The sequence below is a fragment of the Bidens hawaiensis genome, unplaced genomic scaffold (assembly GCF_021521415.1).
Source record: "Bidens hawaiensis isolate Kalapana, Puna unplaced genomic scaffold, B.hawaiensis_p1.1 tig00014722_1, whole genome shotgun sequence".
In the NCBI taxonomy this organism is placed as follows: domain Eukaryota; kingdom Viridiplantae; phylum Streptophyta; class Magnoliopsida; order Asterales; family Asteraceae; genus Bidens; species Bidens hawaiensis.
The window spans coordinates 247,798-263,595 of NW_027492292.1; the positions used below are offsets into that span (position 1 = coordinate 247,798).

The 15,798-nt window shown below is 37.3% G+C and overlaps 1 protein-coding gene and 1 pseudogene across 2 annotated transcripts; both read right to left on the minus strand.

Moving 5' to 3' along the window:
* Positions 1 to 2,945: 2,945 nt before the first annotated feature.
* LOC143547471 (photosystem II stability/assembly factor HCF136, chloroplastic-like) lies at positions 2,946 to 10,778 on the minus strand (annotated as a pseudogene). The gene is made up of 9 exons (XR_013137777.1): positions 10,441 to 10,778; positions 4,808 to 5,043; positions 4,502 to 4,632; positions 4,244 to 4,376; positions 4,049 to 4,171; positions 3,899 to 3,973; positions 3,672 to 3,787; positions 3,474 to 3,546; positions 2,946 to 3,069 (listed from the first exon to the last, which is right to left on the minus strand). The product of XR_013137777.1 is annotated as a photosystem II stability/assembly factor HCF136, chloroplastic-like (transcript).
* Positions 10,779 to 12,685: 1,907 nt separating this feature from the next.
* Positions 12,686 to 14,768, minus strand: LOC143547490 (uncharacterized). The gene is made up of 3 exons (XM_077038901.1): positions 14,655 to 14,768; positions 13,652 to 13,791; positions 12,686 to 13,548 (listed from the first exon to the last, which is right to left on the minus strand). Exons 1-3 carry the CDS (start codon positions 14,766 to 14,768, stop codon positions 12,858 to 12,860), a joined length of 945 nt encoding a protein of 314 aa, XP_076895016.1. The 3' UTR covers positions 12,686 to 12,857.
* Between the last annotated feature and the right edge of the window lie 1,030 nt (positions 14,769 to 15,798).

The window sequence follows — 15,798 nt, forward strand, 5'->3', positions numbered from 1 at the left end:
GTCAGAAGAAACGGGTTGCATAAACCAGAGGCAAACGTGAGTTGAAAATTAATTTATTTTCTTTCACGTGTATGCATAATAAAGTCTAGGAGAATAAGTCATAGTAAGGTTGGTTGGTGGGTTCCTTTCCTTTTTTCTTGGTTGTTTTCATTATGAACGTTACATGTAGTTTGCTATATGTTCTCTAGGTGTTAATTAGAAAAGCTGGAACCCTTTGAAAGCTATTTCCTTGTGTGTAATATTCTCTAGCGAAAACATGGATAATGCAACCTTCTTTCTCTTTCTTTTGCTACCTTTCCTTTTTACTCTCATCTATGCTTACACCATCTGTGGTCGTTGTAACCCTTAGGGATGGCAACGGGTCGGGTTCGGACGAGTATTGGTAATCCCATGCCCATACCCGTTTGCAAAATCGTGTCCATACCCCGGCCCATTACCCATTGGTATTTGTCGGGTAATTACCCGTCGGGTACCGGGCATACCCGCGGGTAAGGATGAGCTCGGTACCGTACCGGTACGGAAAATCCCGATCCTGAAAATCGCAAATTCTTGGTACCGGGACGGTACCGATATTGAAGGTAAAAATTCGGGAAATACTGGTACCGATACCGTACAGATCCCGAAACTCAACACTTTGGTACCGATTCGTACCGAATGTACCAATACAAAATTTGCTCATCCCTACCTACGACTGCAGGTATCGGGTATACCTGTTGGGATTTTCAAGTACATTTTTTTAACATTATAATTCTTTTATATCTTTCATTTATACTACAATTATTACAAATTAAACTATAATACACTCCATATGTATAAGTGTTAAAATAAATATATAATATCACTATAATTTTTATATAGTTAATTATATATATATATATACAAAATACAAATAATTTTTCGAGTATACGATTCGGGTAAATGGGTATGCGTTTTCGGGTAATCGGGCCAGGTATCATCTAATCTCATACCCGGCCCATACCCATGAAAATTTTTAAATCTCAATCCCATACCCGGCAAATACCCATCGGGTTTTGGGTATACCCTCCCATTTATTTCGGGTTTCAGGTATACCCATCGGGCTCGGGTTTTTTTGCCAGGCCAACCCCTGGCTTCCACCGTGGCCTTACCCTTTACCAATCATAGGTAAACTCTTAAAACTCAGCAACCCCATCGCTCTCTAGCTGCATTCTCTAAACGTTACGGTCCTTTAATGTTGCTTAAGCTCAGAAGTAGAACAGCAGTAGTCATTTCATCATCCGACATGGCCAAAGAATTCTTTCACAAATATGACCAATCGCTCTCTAGCTGCATTCTCTAAACGTTACGGTCCTGAAACAACCCGTGTGAAGGACCACCAAGAATACTCAATAGGTTGCTCCCGGAGGGAGATCAATGGCGAAAAATATGAAGAATTACTAAAGAAATCGTAATACCCTGATTTTCAAAATCCTAAACTTAAACGTTTATACGAGTTATGAATACGAAATATATGAAAAATTAATACAGTTAATGAATCCTTAGTATTTAAAAAGAAAAATTGTAATAAACTAACTAAATTAGGGTCAGGTTATTTACAAATGGGTACAAAAATGAGAAGGATTTGTGGCTATAAAAAAAACCTTTTAAAAAAATAATAAAAAGTTAATAAAAAAAATCATAACTCAAAATAAAAAAAAAAACAGAAAAAGGTAAAACGAAAAACAAAAGTGTTTTCCCCATCTTCCTTGTTCTTAAAAAAATGTTAAGAAAAAAATACCATTGTGTTTTTTGTTTTTTTTTTTCGTCACTGATTGTGTCTTTTTTCTTGATCTTGTTATATATTATTCAATATTGTTTTACATTTTGTTGGACATAGTGTTATAGTTTGTAATATATTGGGTTCTTTTTTATTTATCATAGTGTTATGAGTCTTAGACAATATAACTTATTTTTAACATGGTTTGATGCATCAAATCTCTTTGCCCAACAGAATGGTGTTGTCTTAACCAGGCCTATGTTGGCTTCAAAATTTGGTTTGGGCGCTCTTCCGGAAAACCATACCGCCGGCTACCACTTGACAATCGTTGTGCCACTACAAGAGCATAATTCTTTGACGTAACACACGGTGAAACTGAAACCCGGGTGGGCTCAAGATTCGAACCGACAACTTCACAAGGCCTAGCTCAAATCATTCATTGCCAATATCCACCCAAAGTGTCACAAGTAGGGGATCGAACTTAGGTCTCTATTGAAGAACCCAAACCTCCTACCACTAGGCCACAAGTAAGGGTGCTTATTTTAGTTACCTAATTAGAAGTTTTTGTTTCAAAGATTAATAAAAAAAAGAAAAAAAGAAAGAACGAGGTTTCTAGAGCCCGGTCTGCATCCTTCGTGGTAGAGGAAAGGTTGGCTCTTGTTCCTCCCTTCATAGACCCTAACAGCGGCGTTTGCTAAAAGTAGGATTTTACTCGTTACGTTTGTCTATTTGTTACAAAAAAGACGGATACAAAGCGGATCCAAATGTGTCACTAAGCTAGATCGTTTATAAATCCAATCTTTACGGCTCACATGCATATCCAATGACACCTCGTGTTTTAGTTTTCAAATTCCCGAGAAATATCTTTTTGTCAGTTCACGCCATCAAAAATTTAATAACGTACGCTTTATCATTAAAAATAAATAAATTGCGGCATTTCATAAAGCTATCATGACATTTTAGACGCACGAAACCTACAGAGTGATCATTTCTTTGACATGTAGTTCAACGAAAACCAAAGTAGTCAATAATCAAACCGTCCAACATGAAACTAAAAACCACAACACCGATGAGTTCAAATTTCTTTTGACATGTAGCTCAACAAAAACCGAAGTATAACCAACCAACAACACAAAAGCAATAAATAAAGATGATAAAGAAGAATTATTGTTTTGTTCTTGAATTCATTTACAAGGGTTTCACAAAACAATCACAAGTCGGGTTGCTCACTAAGTACATCATAAATTCGATATAAATGAACTTACTTTCTCCGTGGTACCCCATATATGTAAGATACTTTCTTCGCGTTTACAAAATTACAAGTTTTGCGGAACCTGCATTAAGATTGGAGACAATTTCAACACTTTTATAGGTAAATGACTATATTTTATCTCATACAAGTCAAATGCGTAAATCATAAAAGATAGATCATATGGAAACAAATCAGATGCGTTGAAATTCATCCAACTCGTAAATATTGTTTTCATACTTATACAGTCATACGAGCATATCAACTGTTTATAGATTTTGAAATCGATGACAAACGTTGGAGGGTCAACCTTGACCTGTTTGACCAACATTAAAAAGTAAACATTTTGACCCACTACCCGAATCAGTCACCAACCCATTTTGCCACATCCATTAATTCCCATAACTCCAATTTAAATGTGTAACTTAAACACCCCAAGCAACTAATGAAATCAAACTAACAAACATAAGCATTTTATGTTTTGCATACCATGAAATCATCCAAGATACTTAAGCAAGACTCCATCATTTCCAGCACGAATCCTTGTTTGTCATTGATAAACCTGCAAGAGATAGGTAAGATGATGATCAACATAAACGATGCATATTATAGCAGATGATTAAGTTACAAAAAAATCAAGAATCATCACGTACAAAATTAAAAAAAAAAAAAAGCTAAAAAACATACTTTACTGAGTAAAGATTGGCAGCAATATCATCAGCAGCTTTGTCACGACTCCATGACTTTCCACTATTCGTAGTTTTCAAAAGAATACCACTTCCTCCAGCTGCCCAAGCTTCTTCCTGTACATTCATATCACCAAAATTGCAATTTCAAACAGAAAATTAGCTCAAATTAGCCATCAAAAGCCATGTGTGTAAATCAACATAAAGAAGTAAACAAATGGATATTGCCTTTGATCTATAGCCAACATCAAGAATACCAAAGCCACGACTTTGTACTGGAATTTCTTCAAACTCCTCGCTTATCTGGAGGATGAAAGCTAAGGTTGCTAAACAAAATATCAATAGCAAGAACAAGGGCATTATTGAACTTTTACATACCCCAGTGCCTTTGCTGAGATAAAGACCGCCACCACGTACAAGCGGCCAAAGTCCACCATCTGCTCTCCAACCCATGTTTTGGATTCTTCTTGCAACCGCCCTGTTATGGGGTTGCCAGTATGGCTACAATTATAAAAACTTAGGACTAGTAAGGGTAAAATGGTCATTTTATGTAACATCGAGAAAATGGCTAACCTGCCCTGGTTCCCAGGTGAGGTAAAAGCTACCCCTACTGGAAACAGCAACATAATTTCCTTCAGGTGACCGATTCACAGTATTGAAAGTGCCTGTGTAGTAACTAGCACCACGAATACCACTAGAAACTGTTCTGCAATTGGAATCAAGTTTGTAACTGTTAGTTTGATCAAGAATACAACAACCATTTTCATTTGACGGTCAAAAACTATGTAATAGTATTGTTAACCAAGCATCCTTATGAATTAGATAGATCACCTGTTAAGAGTGGCTGAAACAGTTTCTTGTACCGCAGCCTTCCAGTTGTAACCTCTGTTGGCTGTAACATATATTGCACCTTCATCAGTTACCATCTCCGCACTATTTTCTCCAGTTGCCTTTATATACACCTGAAAACGAGTACAAAAAAAATTATAACTTAGATATACAATATTGGCATCCTGCTTCTAGATTTAAGATTAATGACACTCATAACAATTCATATACAAGCATAGATGCAATGAGTCAAACGGGTTAAACAGATCAAAAGTCAACAAAAGTGGAATAAAGGTTTTAGTGTTTTACCATGTCTCCTGGTAGTTCAGCACTTAACGGTATACGCTCCCAACTGTCTCCAGCGTCTGCTGTATGCAACAGAATTGCTGGTTTTCCAACAATCCATCCTTCTTTTCCCTTGAAACTTATAGCATTAAACCTGTAATTAAAATCTTCATCTTCAGCTGAAGATATTGAGCGGGACACCCACGTGTTGCCTCCATCTTTCGTCTCTAAAAGAGTCTGTCTTGTTCCCAACAGATAACCTACCACAAACAGCATCCAAACGCTCCTCAAAATCAATCCAAACAACTTTTTTGATCATCATAAATTTGTTTTTATGCAACTGTGTAATGATCACCATTAGAGTTGATTCGATATTAACTGATGGATTGCATCATTTCATCTTATTTGATCCAGTAACCAAGATTGATTGTCAATTTCGGTAATAGTTTGACGATTTAGGTTAGTTAATTTCGTAAAATTGAACAAAATACTGTAGTTGATATAAATATATAATTACAAGAACAAAAACATGTGATCAAACAATAAAAAGTGAAATGCTGTTACTAATCATCTTCTTCCAAATAATTTCATAACATGAATCTGAAAATCCAAACCTGTGCAAAATCTCATATATTAGCTTCCATAGTTTAAAGAAAGACATTATTCTTGCCATATTTTCTACCATTTACATTTATCACCTTACCATTTTTGTTACCTAAGATAATGGCTTAATTAGTGCTCTCCATTTGTATTTAGAGAACTGATGTATCACCATTCAAAACATATAATTCAAATCATAAATTTTTTATGGTATCAGAACCATCGTAGAACCAAAAAAAAACAACAAAACAAAACAAAAAAAAAATCCTTTTAAACCCCATCATGGTTGTAGGATCAACAAGAATCACCACAGATGCAGCAGCCTTTGAAGCCTCTGTTCCGGGCAAAATCAAACAGGAAGAAGGAAAACCAAGGGCCGCTTACATTGAAGCAGAGGCGAGTCCGATACCGGGTATGACCGGTGCACAATATCAACAATTTGTGAATTTTTTTGGAAACAAGGACGGTGTGACCAAAGAAGAAAATCCACCGGTAGCCAACACGGCAATCATGCCGGTAAAGAAGGTACATGGATAATTGACTCGGGTGCAACCGAGCATATTATTTATAATGATGACATGCTTAAAAACAAAATAAAAAGGAACCATGAACCATCCGTTACCATACCCAATGGCGAGTCAGTAGCCGTTGAAGGTAGAGGCGATTACACCCTACCAAATGGAACAGTTGTCAAAAATGTTCTTTATGTACCCGAATTCAAGTGCAACTTGTTATCTGTTAGTAGATTGTCACAAGACCTCCAATGCGCTATAACATTCTTTCCTGAGTTTTGTGTTATGCACGGCTTGAATTCGAGAACGTTGATTGGAGTGGGCAAATGTAAAAGTGGTTTATACAAGATGGGGATGGTGGGAGAAGAAAGAAAAGCCATGAAGACAATTCTCAGTACGTGGCACAAAAGATTGGGTCACCCGTCAAATTCTAAATTACCGTATGTTGATTTTCTCAAAAATGTTCCTTTAAACTCCAAAGAATTTTGTGACTCGTGTGTTAAGGCTAAATTTGCAAGATTACCGTTTCCTATTAGCACCACCAAAACCTTTGCTTGTTTTGATTTGATACACTGTGACGTATGGGGCAAATACCGAACACCCTCTCTCACACGTGCAAGCTATATTTTAACAATAGTTGACGATTTTAGTCGGGCAATTTGGGTATTCCTTCTCAAACACAAATATGAGGCAAGTACATGCCTTGGAAATTTCCATAAAATGATACAAACTCAGTTTGAAAGGAAAATTAAAAAAATAAGATGTGATAACGAGGGAGAATTTACTTCAAATCACATGCTTGATTTTTATGCCAAGGAAGGAATCGTTCTCGAAACAACTTGTCCACACACACCACAACAAAATGGCGTTGTGGAACGGAAACACCGACACTTGTTGGCACGAGCATTAAGATTTGAAGCCAACTTGCCTAAAAAGTTTTGGGGTGAATGCATCTTAACGGCCACTTATGTCATAAATCGAATGCCATCCGAAGTTATTGAAAACAAAACACCTTATGAGAAATTGTACAACTTAAAACCCAATTATGAATATATGAGGGTTTTTGGTTGTCTCACATATTATAAGAACACCGAAACCAAAGGCGACAAATTTGAAATGAAGGGAAAGCCAGGAGTTTTCTTAGGCTATCCACAAGGAACAAAAGGATAAAAGATTTATGATTGCCAACACCATAAAATCATCATATCAAGAGATGTCAAATTTATGGAGCATATTTTTCCATTTGCCAACACTGAGATGCAGAAAGAAGAAATTTTTATTTTTCCTAAAAAATGGGGATATGAGGAAGACCATATTACACCACAACCCAACTATGAAGAAAACAATATAGCCCCATGTGACGATGAAGAAGCCAAAAATGAGACTCAGCCAAACACAACTTCTAGTGATCATGAAGAAAACAATACAGCCCAGTCTAATGGGCCTGATGGAAAAGATCATAACCAGACACATCCCCATACGGTTTCTAGTGGTCCTAACATGCCCAATAATGAAACACCAACCTCAACTCAGTCCAATATGGATTCTGGTGGGCCTGATAAACCTCAATCAGATCACAGCCCACTAAAAGATGTGCTTGGGCATAATTTTGACACAAATGAAGATGTTGAACCAAAAGGTAGTTTACAATGACAGTCCAATCCTGACAACCAAGAACAGGGGCCCAGTTTTGATCCGCCAAGAGAGAAAAGAACTAAATTTCGCCCAAAACATTTTGAAGATTACAATGTCAAGCTTCCCCCATCTATAGACCACGAGCAAGTCACTTCCAACCAAAAGTCCTCGACGGTACATCCCTTAGCACATTATATTTCTTATGATAATTTCACTAATACACACAAAGCCTTTTTATCGGCCATTACTTCAAATAGCGAGCCAAAGCATTTTAGTCAGGCTATGTGAGACCCAAAATGGAAGAAGGCAATGAAGAAGGAAATCCAAGCTCTCCAAAAAAATGAGACTTGAATGTCGGAAGAATTGCCTACAGGAAAACGAGCCATAGACTCTAAATGGGTATACAAGATAAAATATAAACCAAATGGAGATGTGGAAAGATACAAGGCTCGTCTCGTTGCAAAAGGGTTTACACAAATGGAAGGCGTGGATTTTCATGAAACTTTTGCGCCTGTTGCTAAACTGGTAATGGTTAGAACTCTCTTAACAGTTGCAGTGAAGCAAGGGTGGCATATACACCAACTCGACGTTCATAACGCCTTCTTACATGGAGACTTGCATGAGGAGGTTTATATGAAAATTCCTCAAGGTTTTAGCAAGACGGAAGAAAAAAGGGTTTGTAAACTAAGAAAGTCCATTTATGGTCTCAAACAAGCATCAAGGAATTGATATCAAAAATTTACCAACTCTTTGATTGAAATCGGCTTTAAACAAGCAGGGGCTGATCCCTCATTATTTTTGTTCAAAGAGAAGGAAGTCATCGTTGTTGCGCTAATATATGTGGATGATGTAATCATTGTGGGAAATAGCATGCGCAAAATACAAGAAACCAAAGACTTTCTCGACAGCAAGTTTAGTATCAAAGACCTTGGTTGCCTAAAGTTCTTCCTTGGAATTGAGGTGGCTAGAACGAAAGAAGGGATGGTGTTGAGTCAACTCAAGTATACACTTGACATCTTGGAAGAAACGGGAATGATGGGTTGTCGACGTAGCCCATTTCCTATGGAACAAAACTTAAAACTTGGTAAATGTGATGAGGAACCGCGTGTAGACCCTCACCAATACCGGAGAATGGTAGGGAAACTCCTTTACTTACAAGCCACAAGACCTGATATCACTTATGCGGTAAATGTCTTGAGTCAATTCGTTGGTGACCCAAGACAAAGTCACATGGAGGCGGCAAATCGAGTGCTCCGATACCTAAAAGCCACCCTGGGTCAAGGGATTCTCATTCCTAAAGAAGGGGGCACCACACTCACTGCTTATTGCGACTCTGATTGGCTTGGATGCCCATTCACAAGTCTAGGACCGGTTACTTATTGCTTTTAGGAGGAGCTCCCATATCTTGGAAATCCAAGAAACAATCTGTTGTCTCCAGATCATCAGCTGAAGCAGAATACCGAGCAATGGCGAATACGGTTAGTGAAGTTTTATGGATGAGATGGCTTCTAAAGCTACTTGAAATCCCTCCAACTGGCCCAACATCATTGTTTTGTGACAATCAAGCAGCCCGACACATAGCCAATAACCCCGTTTTTCATGAACGGACTAAACACGTCGAGATGGATTGTTGCTTCGTTCGTGAACGTGTTGAATCGAAAGACATACGGCCAATGCGCATCGACTCCAAGACACAAATTGCCAACATTGTAACGAAGCCTTTGGGTACACAACGCCTTCATACCTTGCTTGACAAGTTGAGCATTCGTAATCTCCATGCTCCAACTTGAGGGGGCATAAAGAAAGACATTATTCTTGCCATATTTTCTGTCATTTACATTTATCACCTTACCATTTTTGTTACCTAAGATAATGGCTTAATTAGTGCTCTCCATTTGTATTTAGAGAACTGATGTATCACCATTCAAAACATATAATTCAAATCATAAATTTTTTAAAAGGATATTATTTGATTTAAGTTTCCTTTATAATTATCCTCATCGTAACCATATAAATAAATAGTTAGGACTGCCAATGAACCGAACTTTCATGAACTGTTGGATGGGAAGTTCGCTTATTTTAAGTTTAACATGAACAAATTTTTTGTTCCTTTAATTAAACAAACGAACATGAGCACTAGGGGTGCAAACTCGAGCTCTACTTTCAAAGCTCAAGCTTGGCTCGTGAGTAGATTCTCAAACTCGAGCTCGGCTAGGGCTTGACTTGTTTACTATTTATCAATTATTTTTATATAATTATAATTATTTTTATATACTTTTTTATTATAATTTTATGTATAAAGAAATATATATTATTTAGTTATTTTTCATAACATTATATATATTAATTAATAATTATCAAATATATATTTTAAAAAATTATATAAATGACAGGCTCGTTAAGCTCACGAGCTGACTCAAGCTCGATAAGTGAAGCTCGGGCTCGGGCTTGACTATTAAACGAGCTTACTTTTAGGCTTGAGCAAGCTCGGCTCGAACGAGCTTTTTAATGAGCAGATCTCGAGTAGCTCGGCTCGTTTATGAGCACACATTTTGTTCATTCATTTATGTTCGTTTAAATCCTAATGCATATCATTCAATGTGTTTTGGATGAACTGTGATGTAATAGACTTGTTCGTTTGTGTTCATTAATTTACGATTGCTTATGCTTGGTCAATTATTCGTGAAATTTTCGTTTAGGTTTTAAACAAACAAACTCGAAAAAAATTGTTTAACTATATTATGCTCGTGTTCGGTAGAAGTCAAACTATGCTCGTGTTGACTCGGCTAGTTTGTTTACAGGCCTAAAACAATAATACTACACAATATGTTTGTTACTGGTAGGGTTTCATTTCATTATTATATACTTACATAGTTTACATTACACAATAAGTAGTTGATAAATTCAAACCGTGTGACGGATCGTCAGGGACAAAGGCGATATCGAGAAGCACAACACCGGGATCAATCGGAAGCAAAACTCGCTCCCATTCCGAAAGCGAGTCAGCTTTCGCAATTGACGACGACGACACACTATCCGCCAATCCGGAAAATGAAAGCGTGGCGGCGGCGGCGGTGTCGACGGTTGAACGCAGAAGCTCTGACGGAGTTGACGGTTCGAGGAGGTTGTTGTTGTTGGAAGGTTCGAGAATGACGGTGAGTGTTGAAGAGTGAGTTTGGGAGAGAGGAAGGGTTTAATAATGCTGTAACGGGATTGGAACAGTCGGTTAAGAGTTTGGTAGTCGCCATGTTCGTCTGGTTGGTTGAAGGTTTTGGTTATTTTTGGAGCTTCTGCTTCCACGTCTTCTTATCCGAAATCAGGTTGTGAGTGGATAGAGTAAATTATATGTGAGATAAGGGTTTGTTTGGTGGGTAGAGCGCTCGCTTAGCATGCGAGAGGTACGGGGATCGATACCCCGCATCTCCATCTTTTTCTCTTCTTCTTTTTTTATTATTCGGTTTAGTTGCCTGTTTCATTTCGACCTGTTTTAATTTTTATATCTTCTTACAGTCACCTTCATTATTATTATTTTTCTAATGTTGTAACATGAGACCGTCCATCGTCATCGTGGTTTGGGACTGTCAACCATGCCACCTCCCATTAGCCCACCCCCAAACCACAACACCTCCCCGACACCAAACTTAATGCCCTCCTCTTGCGATCTCCGCAACACCCAAGAGGACGAGAAAAGGTTGGGTCTCCCCATTTTAGCCAATCTTTTATTTTATTTTGTTTTGTTTTAATTTTTTGTCTTTTTTTTTAATATTTAGTTAAATTGCCGCCCGTTTGTTAAAGAGTTGGTTGGTTAAGTCCACAGCCTACAGGCAGTGACGTGACTCTTTAACTAAGTAAATCACAGCACATAGTCTAATGGTAGAGTATCAAGTGTTCTAGCTCCTTATGATTATCATACAACAAAAGTAATCAGTTGTAACTATCGTATAAGAGCATTCCCAGCATATTCCTTTCCATATATCCATATATGTAATATAATTATACTAAAAATCACTGTCTCTCCTGTCCAATTAAATAATATTTTTTATACATTTATTATTATCTTTTCTCTCTCGTTCACTCACAACCACTTTTAGAAAATATTAAAAAATTATACGGTGTGAATAGTGAAACCCCAAATTTAACTTTCCCATATAACATTTTCTCTCTACTTTATTCACAACCACACTGATAATCATATCATATAATTTACAAAACTCTCTCACAAAAATATAGAGAATAGGCTGAGAATGCTCTAACATGTAATGTACTACCATTATTTGATGGTGTGGATTCGAGTTCTATTTAATATACATCCCAATGCCTTTTGTTATTGGTCCGAATCAACCCCGCGTTCGTCTAGCGTTGCTCCATATGGTAGTATATGTACAGTTAGTGCTTGAGTATCAAGTATTCCAGCCACCGAAATGATCATGCAACAGAAATAATCGGTATTTAGTATGTACTAGAGAATATAAATTGAAAAAAAATGTCAGGTGGTCATTAGCCAATGTACCTAGTAAGAATAAATTCGGACCGTTGTTTCATTTTAAATGTTTGTATTCAAGTTAACATGTCAATGCCTTTGGTTACCGGCACAGATCAATATGTACAATGAAGTATGTCTGTTGGTAGAACTAGTGGACTAGTTTTCTTTTGGACCACTATTGGTTTAGATGGTAAGATGACTAGATGAGCTTGTAATGTTAGTATAGAGGTGGGGAAAAAACCCGAACCGACCCGAAAATCAAACTAAAACCAAACCAATTTGAAATCGATTATGTAGAAATCGGTTTGGAACCGACTGAAACCGAAGGTTTGGAACTGGTTTGTAATTCTCTCTACCGAAACTGGTTTCAAACTAAAACCGGTCACAAACCGATCGTAACCCAAACCGAAACCCCTATCGTAAACCAGTTAAAAAACCGGTTTAAACCCGAATGAAACTGATCATAAACAGGCTTTGACTTTTGTTGACCAGACCGAACCGGTTTAGGGTTTGAAATCGGTTTGTGCGCCACATGTTATAGTGTTTCATGGTTTTGGTCAAGTGCTGGCTGAGTTCAGGCGGTCAATCTCTTTTGGTCCAAGGACACAACCATTAATTTAAAAGGAGTCAATTAGTGCCAAAAGATTATATATTATATATTCAACCTTTAACTACTGCTACTCTTTTAAGTGCCAAAAATTACAATGGTGCTACAAATTCTTTTATTTCCTATCACCAATTCTTTCTAGTTTCTCAAAATGACACCAATCCGAGAGCGTGGAAGACAGATATAATCATAATTCAATATAAATAGAGACAAAAAATAAAGAACAAAGAAAATTTACTAATCACGAGCCGTCTTGTTCTTCTGTCCACTTGTTGGCTTTGGCAGCCCATCAAATAGTGGACTTGCTATGGCTGCTATGGACATAGCTTGAAGATCAGCAGTAAAATTCAACCAAGAAACTGGCCAAATTGATGATGTAACCAGACTGGTATTACTATTACTATAATTATTACTATTACTCTCTGATGGTAGAATGGTTGGTGCACTTGAAGACTTCCTCACGCCACTTAAACCCTGAACCACTGACGAATCTTTGGAACCTAATGGAATCATGTTGGACGCACCTGGTTCCGGTTCAGTAATTGTGTGATTAAGCATTTTAGGCTGCAATGCTGCAAAGTCTTCTGATGTGCGGTTGTTAAGGTCCACTTCTGATTTACGCCTTCTTACCAACTTTTCAATGCTCTTATCAGCACCAGCAGCAGCATTATCTGTTTTTGAAATCTTGGAAAACCCGTTAGCTTCACTTTTTGACTTCCTGTGAAGACCAAGGGGAGTATTAGTCATTTCAAAACCTTCACCGACACGTTTCTGGTCATTTGATGGAAGGCCATAATAGTCTCGCAAGGAAGTGATGGATGATGAGATGTTTCCTTGTGGTGAAGATGAAAATTTCAGCGGTTTAATTGGACTAAACGAATCAGTATATCTACGGTTGGGTGGTGGTGTTGTCTGGGAGCTTGTTTGTCTGCAAGAATATGCAGCCATGATAAAGAATCTACGTAAGCACATAACACATTTAGCAAGAACATAACATTGATCAACAAGAAAGATGGAAGACATGTAAATACCCTTGAGTATGATATCCATTTGAGTCATTTGATATTACGGGAGATGGTGGATGCCTCCCTGGTAATGGGATCTGAAGCGACTTTAGAGCAAACATTTGTAGATCGGTTGTAAGGCCATTCATCCTCTTGATGTCAGCCACCTATGATAGAAAATCATATTACTAACAAATAGGGGTGCAAACAAGCCGAGACGCTCGCAAGCTACTCGAGATCATATCAACAAAAAGCACGAAACAAGCCAAGCTATTTCAAGCTCGAGCCGAACCTGAGTCTCAAAAAAAGCTTGTTTAGTTATCGAGACTGAGCTCGAGCCTTGTACGGGGAGCTCGTTTACGCTCGTTGAGGGTTAAAGAGCCTTGTGTATTTTTTTTTGTTTTACCTCTTTTGGATTTCTATGTATCAATTCAACATTGCACAACCGAACTCGAGCCGAGTTTAGGCTCGTTCAAGGTACTACTCGAGCTGAGCTAAGGCACGTTTTAGGTTTTTTTTTCAAATTATATAAAAATTATTCAAAATGTATATCATTAGCCAACAAATATACACCAAGTCAAGCCCAAGCTTGAGAAAATGATTCATGATATACCGAGCCAAGCCTGAGCCTTAGAAAACGACTCACGAGCCGAGCCGGAGCTTTAGAAAAAGAGCTCAAAACGAGCCCAGCTCCAGCTCTCGTAAGTCAAAACAAGCCAAACTCGAGCGTAGTCGAGCTCAGGCTTGGCTCATTCCCACCCCACCCTTACTAACAAAGCAATTGATAAGCATTATCAGTTTATCACTATCTACAGGAAACAATGAATGTATAATAGAAATCTATATCTCATTGACAACGGATAATGAACATATCAGATTTTAAAAATATAAACCTCTTCTACATATTCATTCAACAAACTAACCAATAACAATAATAATAATAATAATATTAATAATAATAATAATAATAATAATACTGCTGCTGCTGCTGCTGCTGCTACTAATAATAATAATAATAATAGCATACTACCTCAACGCCGTATTTAATAGCGACGCCGGCGAGCGTGTCGTATCTGGTGACAGCGTGTACAATACAACCACCGACACTTGCCTCACCGGCGTTAGATGAATAATAATGTTGCATTCCGTTCATAAACTCCGATCAATAATATGAAACCCTAACTCATTAATCCAACAATCCGATCACAAGCACCAGCTGATCTCCGAGATCTGATTAGTGTTGCTGCTGCTGCTGCTGCTGCTGCTGCTGCTGCACCATTAACAACGTACTGCTGACGCTGCACAAGGTACAAGTTAGTAGATTCATTTGTTATAACGGCTCAACAGTTTCCATGTGTTTGTTTGATAATCCATCACTCGGTTTGCCAGCTCAGGCTAGTTTCACTAGAACCGGCCGGTTTGACTATAAGTAGTCGGTTCGGTTCGGTTCGGTTCGGTTCGGTTCTCTACCGACACGGAAGATGGTTGTTTCTCTGGTTTAAAAATAAATAATGGGTGTGAGCAAATAGAAATAATAAAAAAAGGGTACCTAGGAGTGTCACCTTTACAAAAAGGGTATGTTTATTATTTGGTTTGGCTGGCAATGATTATTTGATTATATTATTTGAATTGTGGGATCAATTAATGACCATGTTTTTTTTCTACTACTTTACTTTACTTTAAAGGGAATATAGAATAGGACTCTTCAAACCGTTCGTCATTTGACGTTTGTTTAAAAATTGTTTAATAAATGCTCATTTGATTTTGGTTCAGTTTGGAAATGAGTTGTTCGGTTCGGTTTAAAAGCAAGCCAAAAAAAAAAAAAAACGAGCAAAGCCTCGCTTGGTTCGGTTTGGTTCATTTTGTTCGAATTATGTTTTATTTAGTAATTATATATATATAATGTATGTATATATAAAAATATATTATTTTTTAAAGTTTTTAAAATTTTCTCTCATTTTTGTTGACTTCAAAGTTCAATTTTAACAATAGCTTCTCGTTTTATATATGTTTTTACTAGTTAAATTTGAGTTTTAGACATTCTAAAGTTAAAAGTTTAAACATTTTAGAGTTAAAAGTCTTGAATTAATGATATGTTAGAGTTTTAGAGATTTAAAATTGAAAATTTTGTACGAATGAAGCCGCTTTGTTTCAAACCAAACCAAGTTCAAGCA

Coding starts and splice junctions, on each gene's coding strand:
- LOC143547490 (XM_077038901.1), bottom strand. CDS start 14,768: ATGCAACATTATTATTCATCTAACGCCGGTGAGGCAAGTGTCGGTGGT. Junction 13,792..14,654: donor CTATTAAATACGGCGTTGAG/GTAGTATGCTAT, acceptor TTTCTATCATAG/GTGGCTGACATCAAGAGGAT. Junction 13,549..13,651: donor AATGGATATCATACTCAAGG/GTATTTACATGT, acceptor ATATTCTTGCAG/ACAAACAAGCTCCCAGACAA.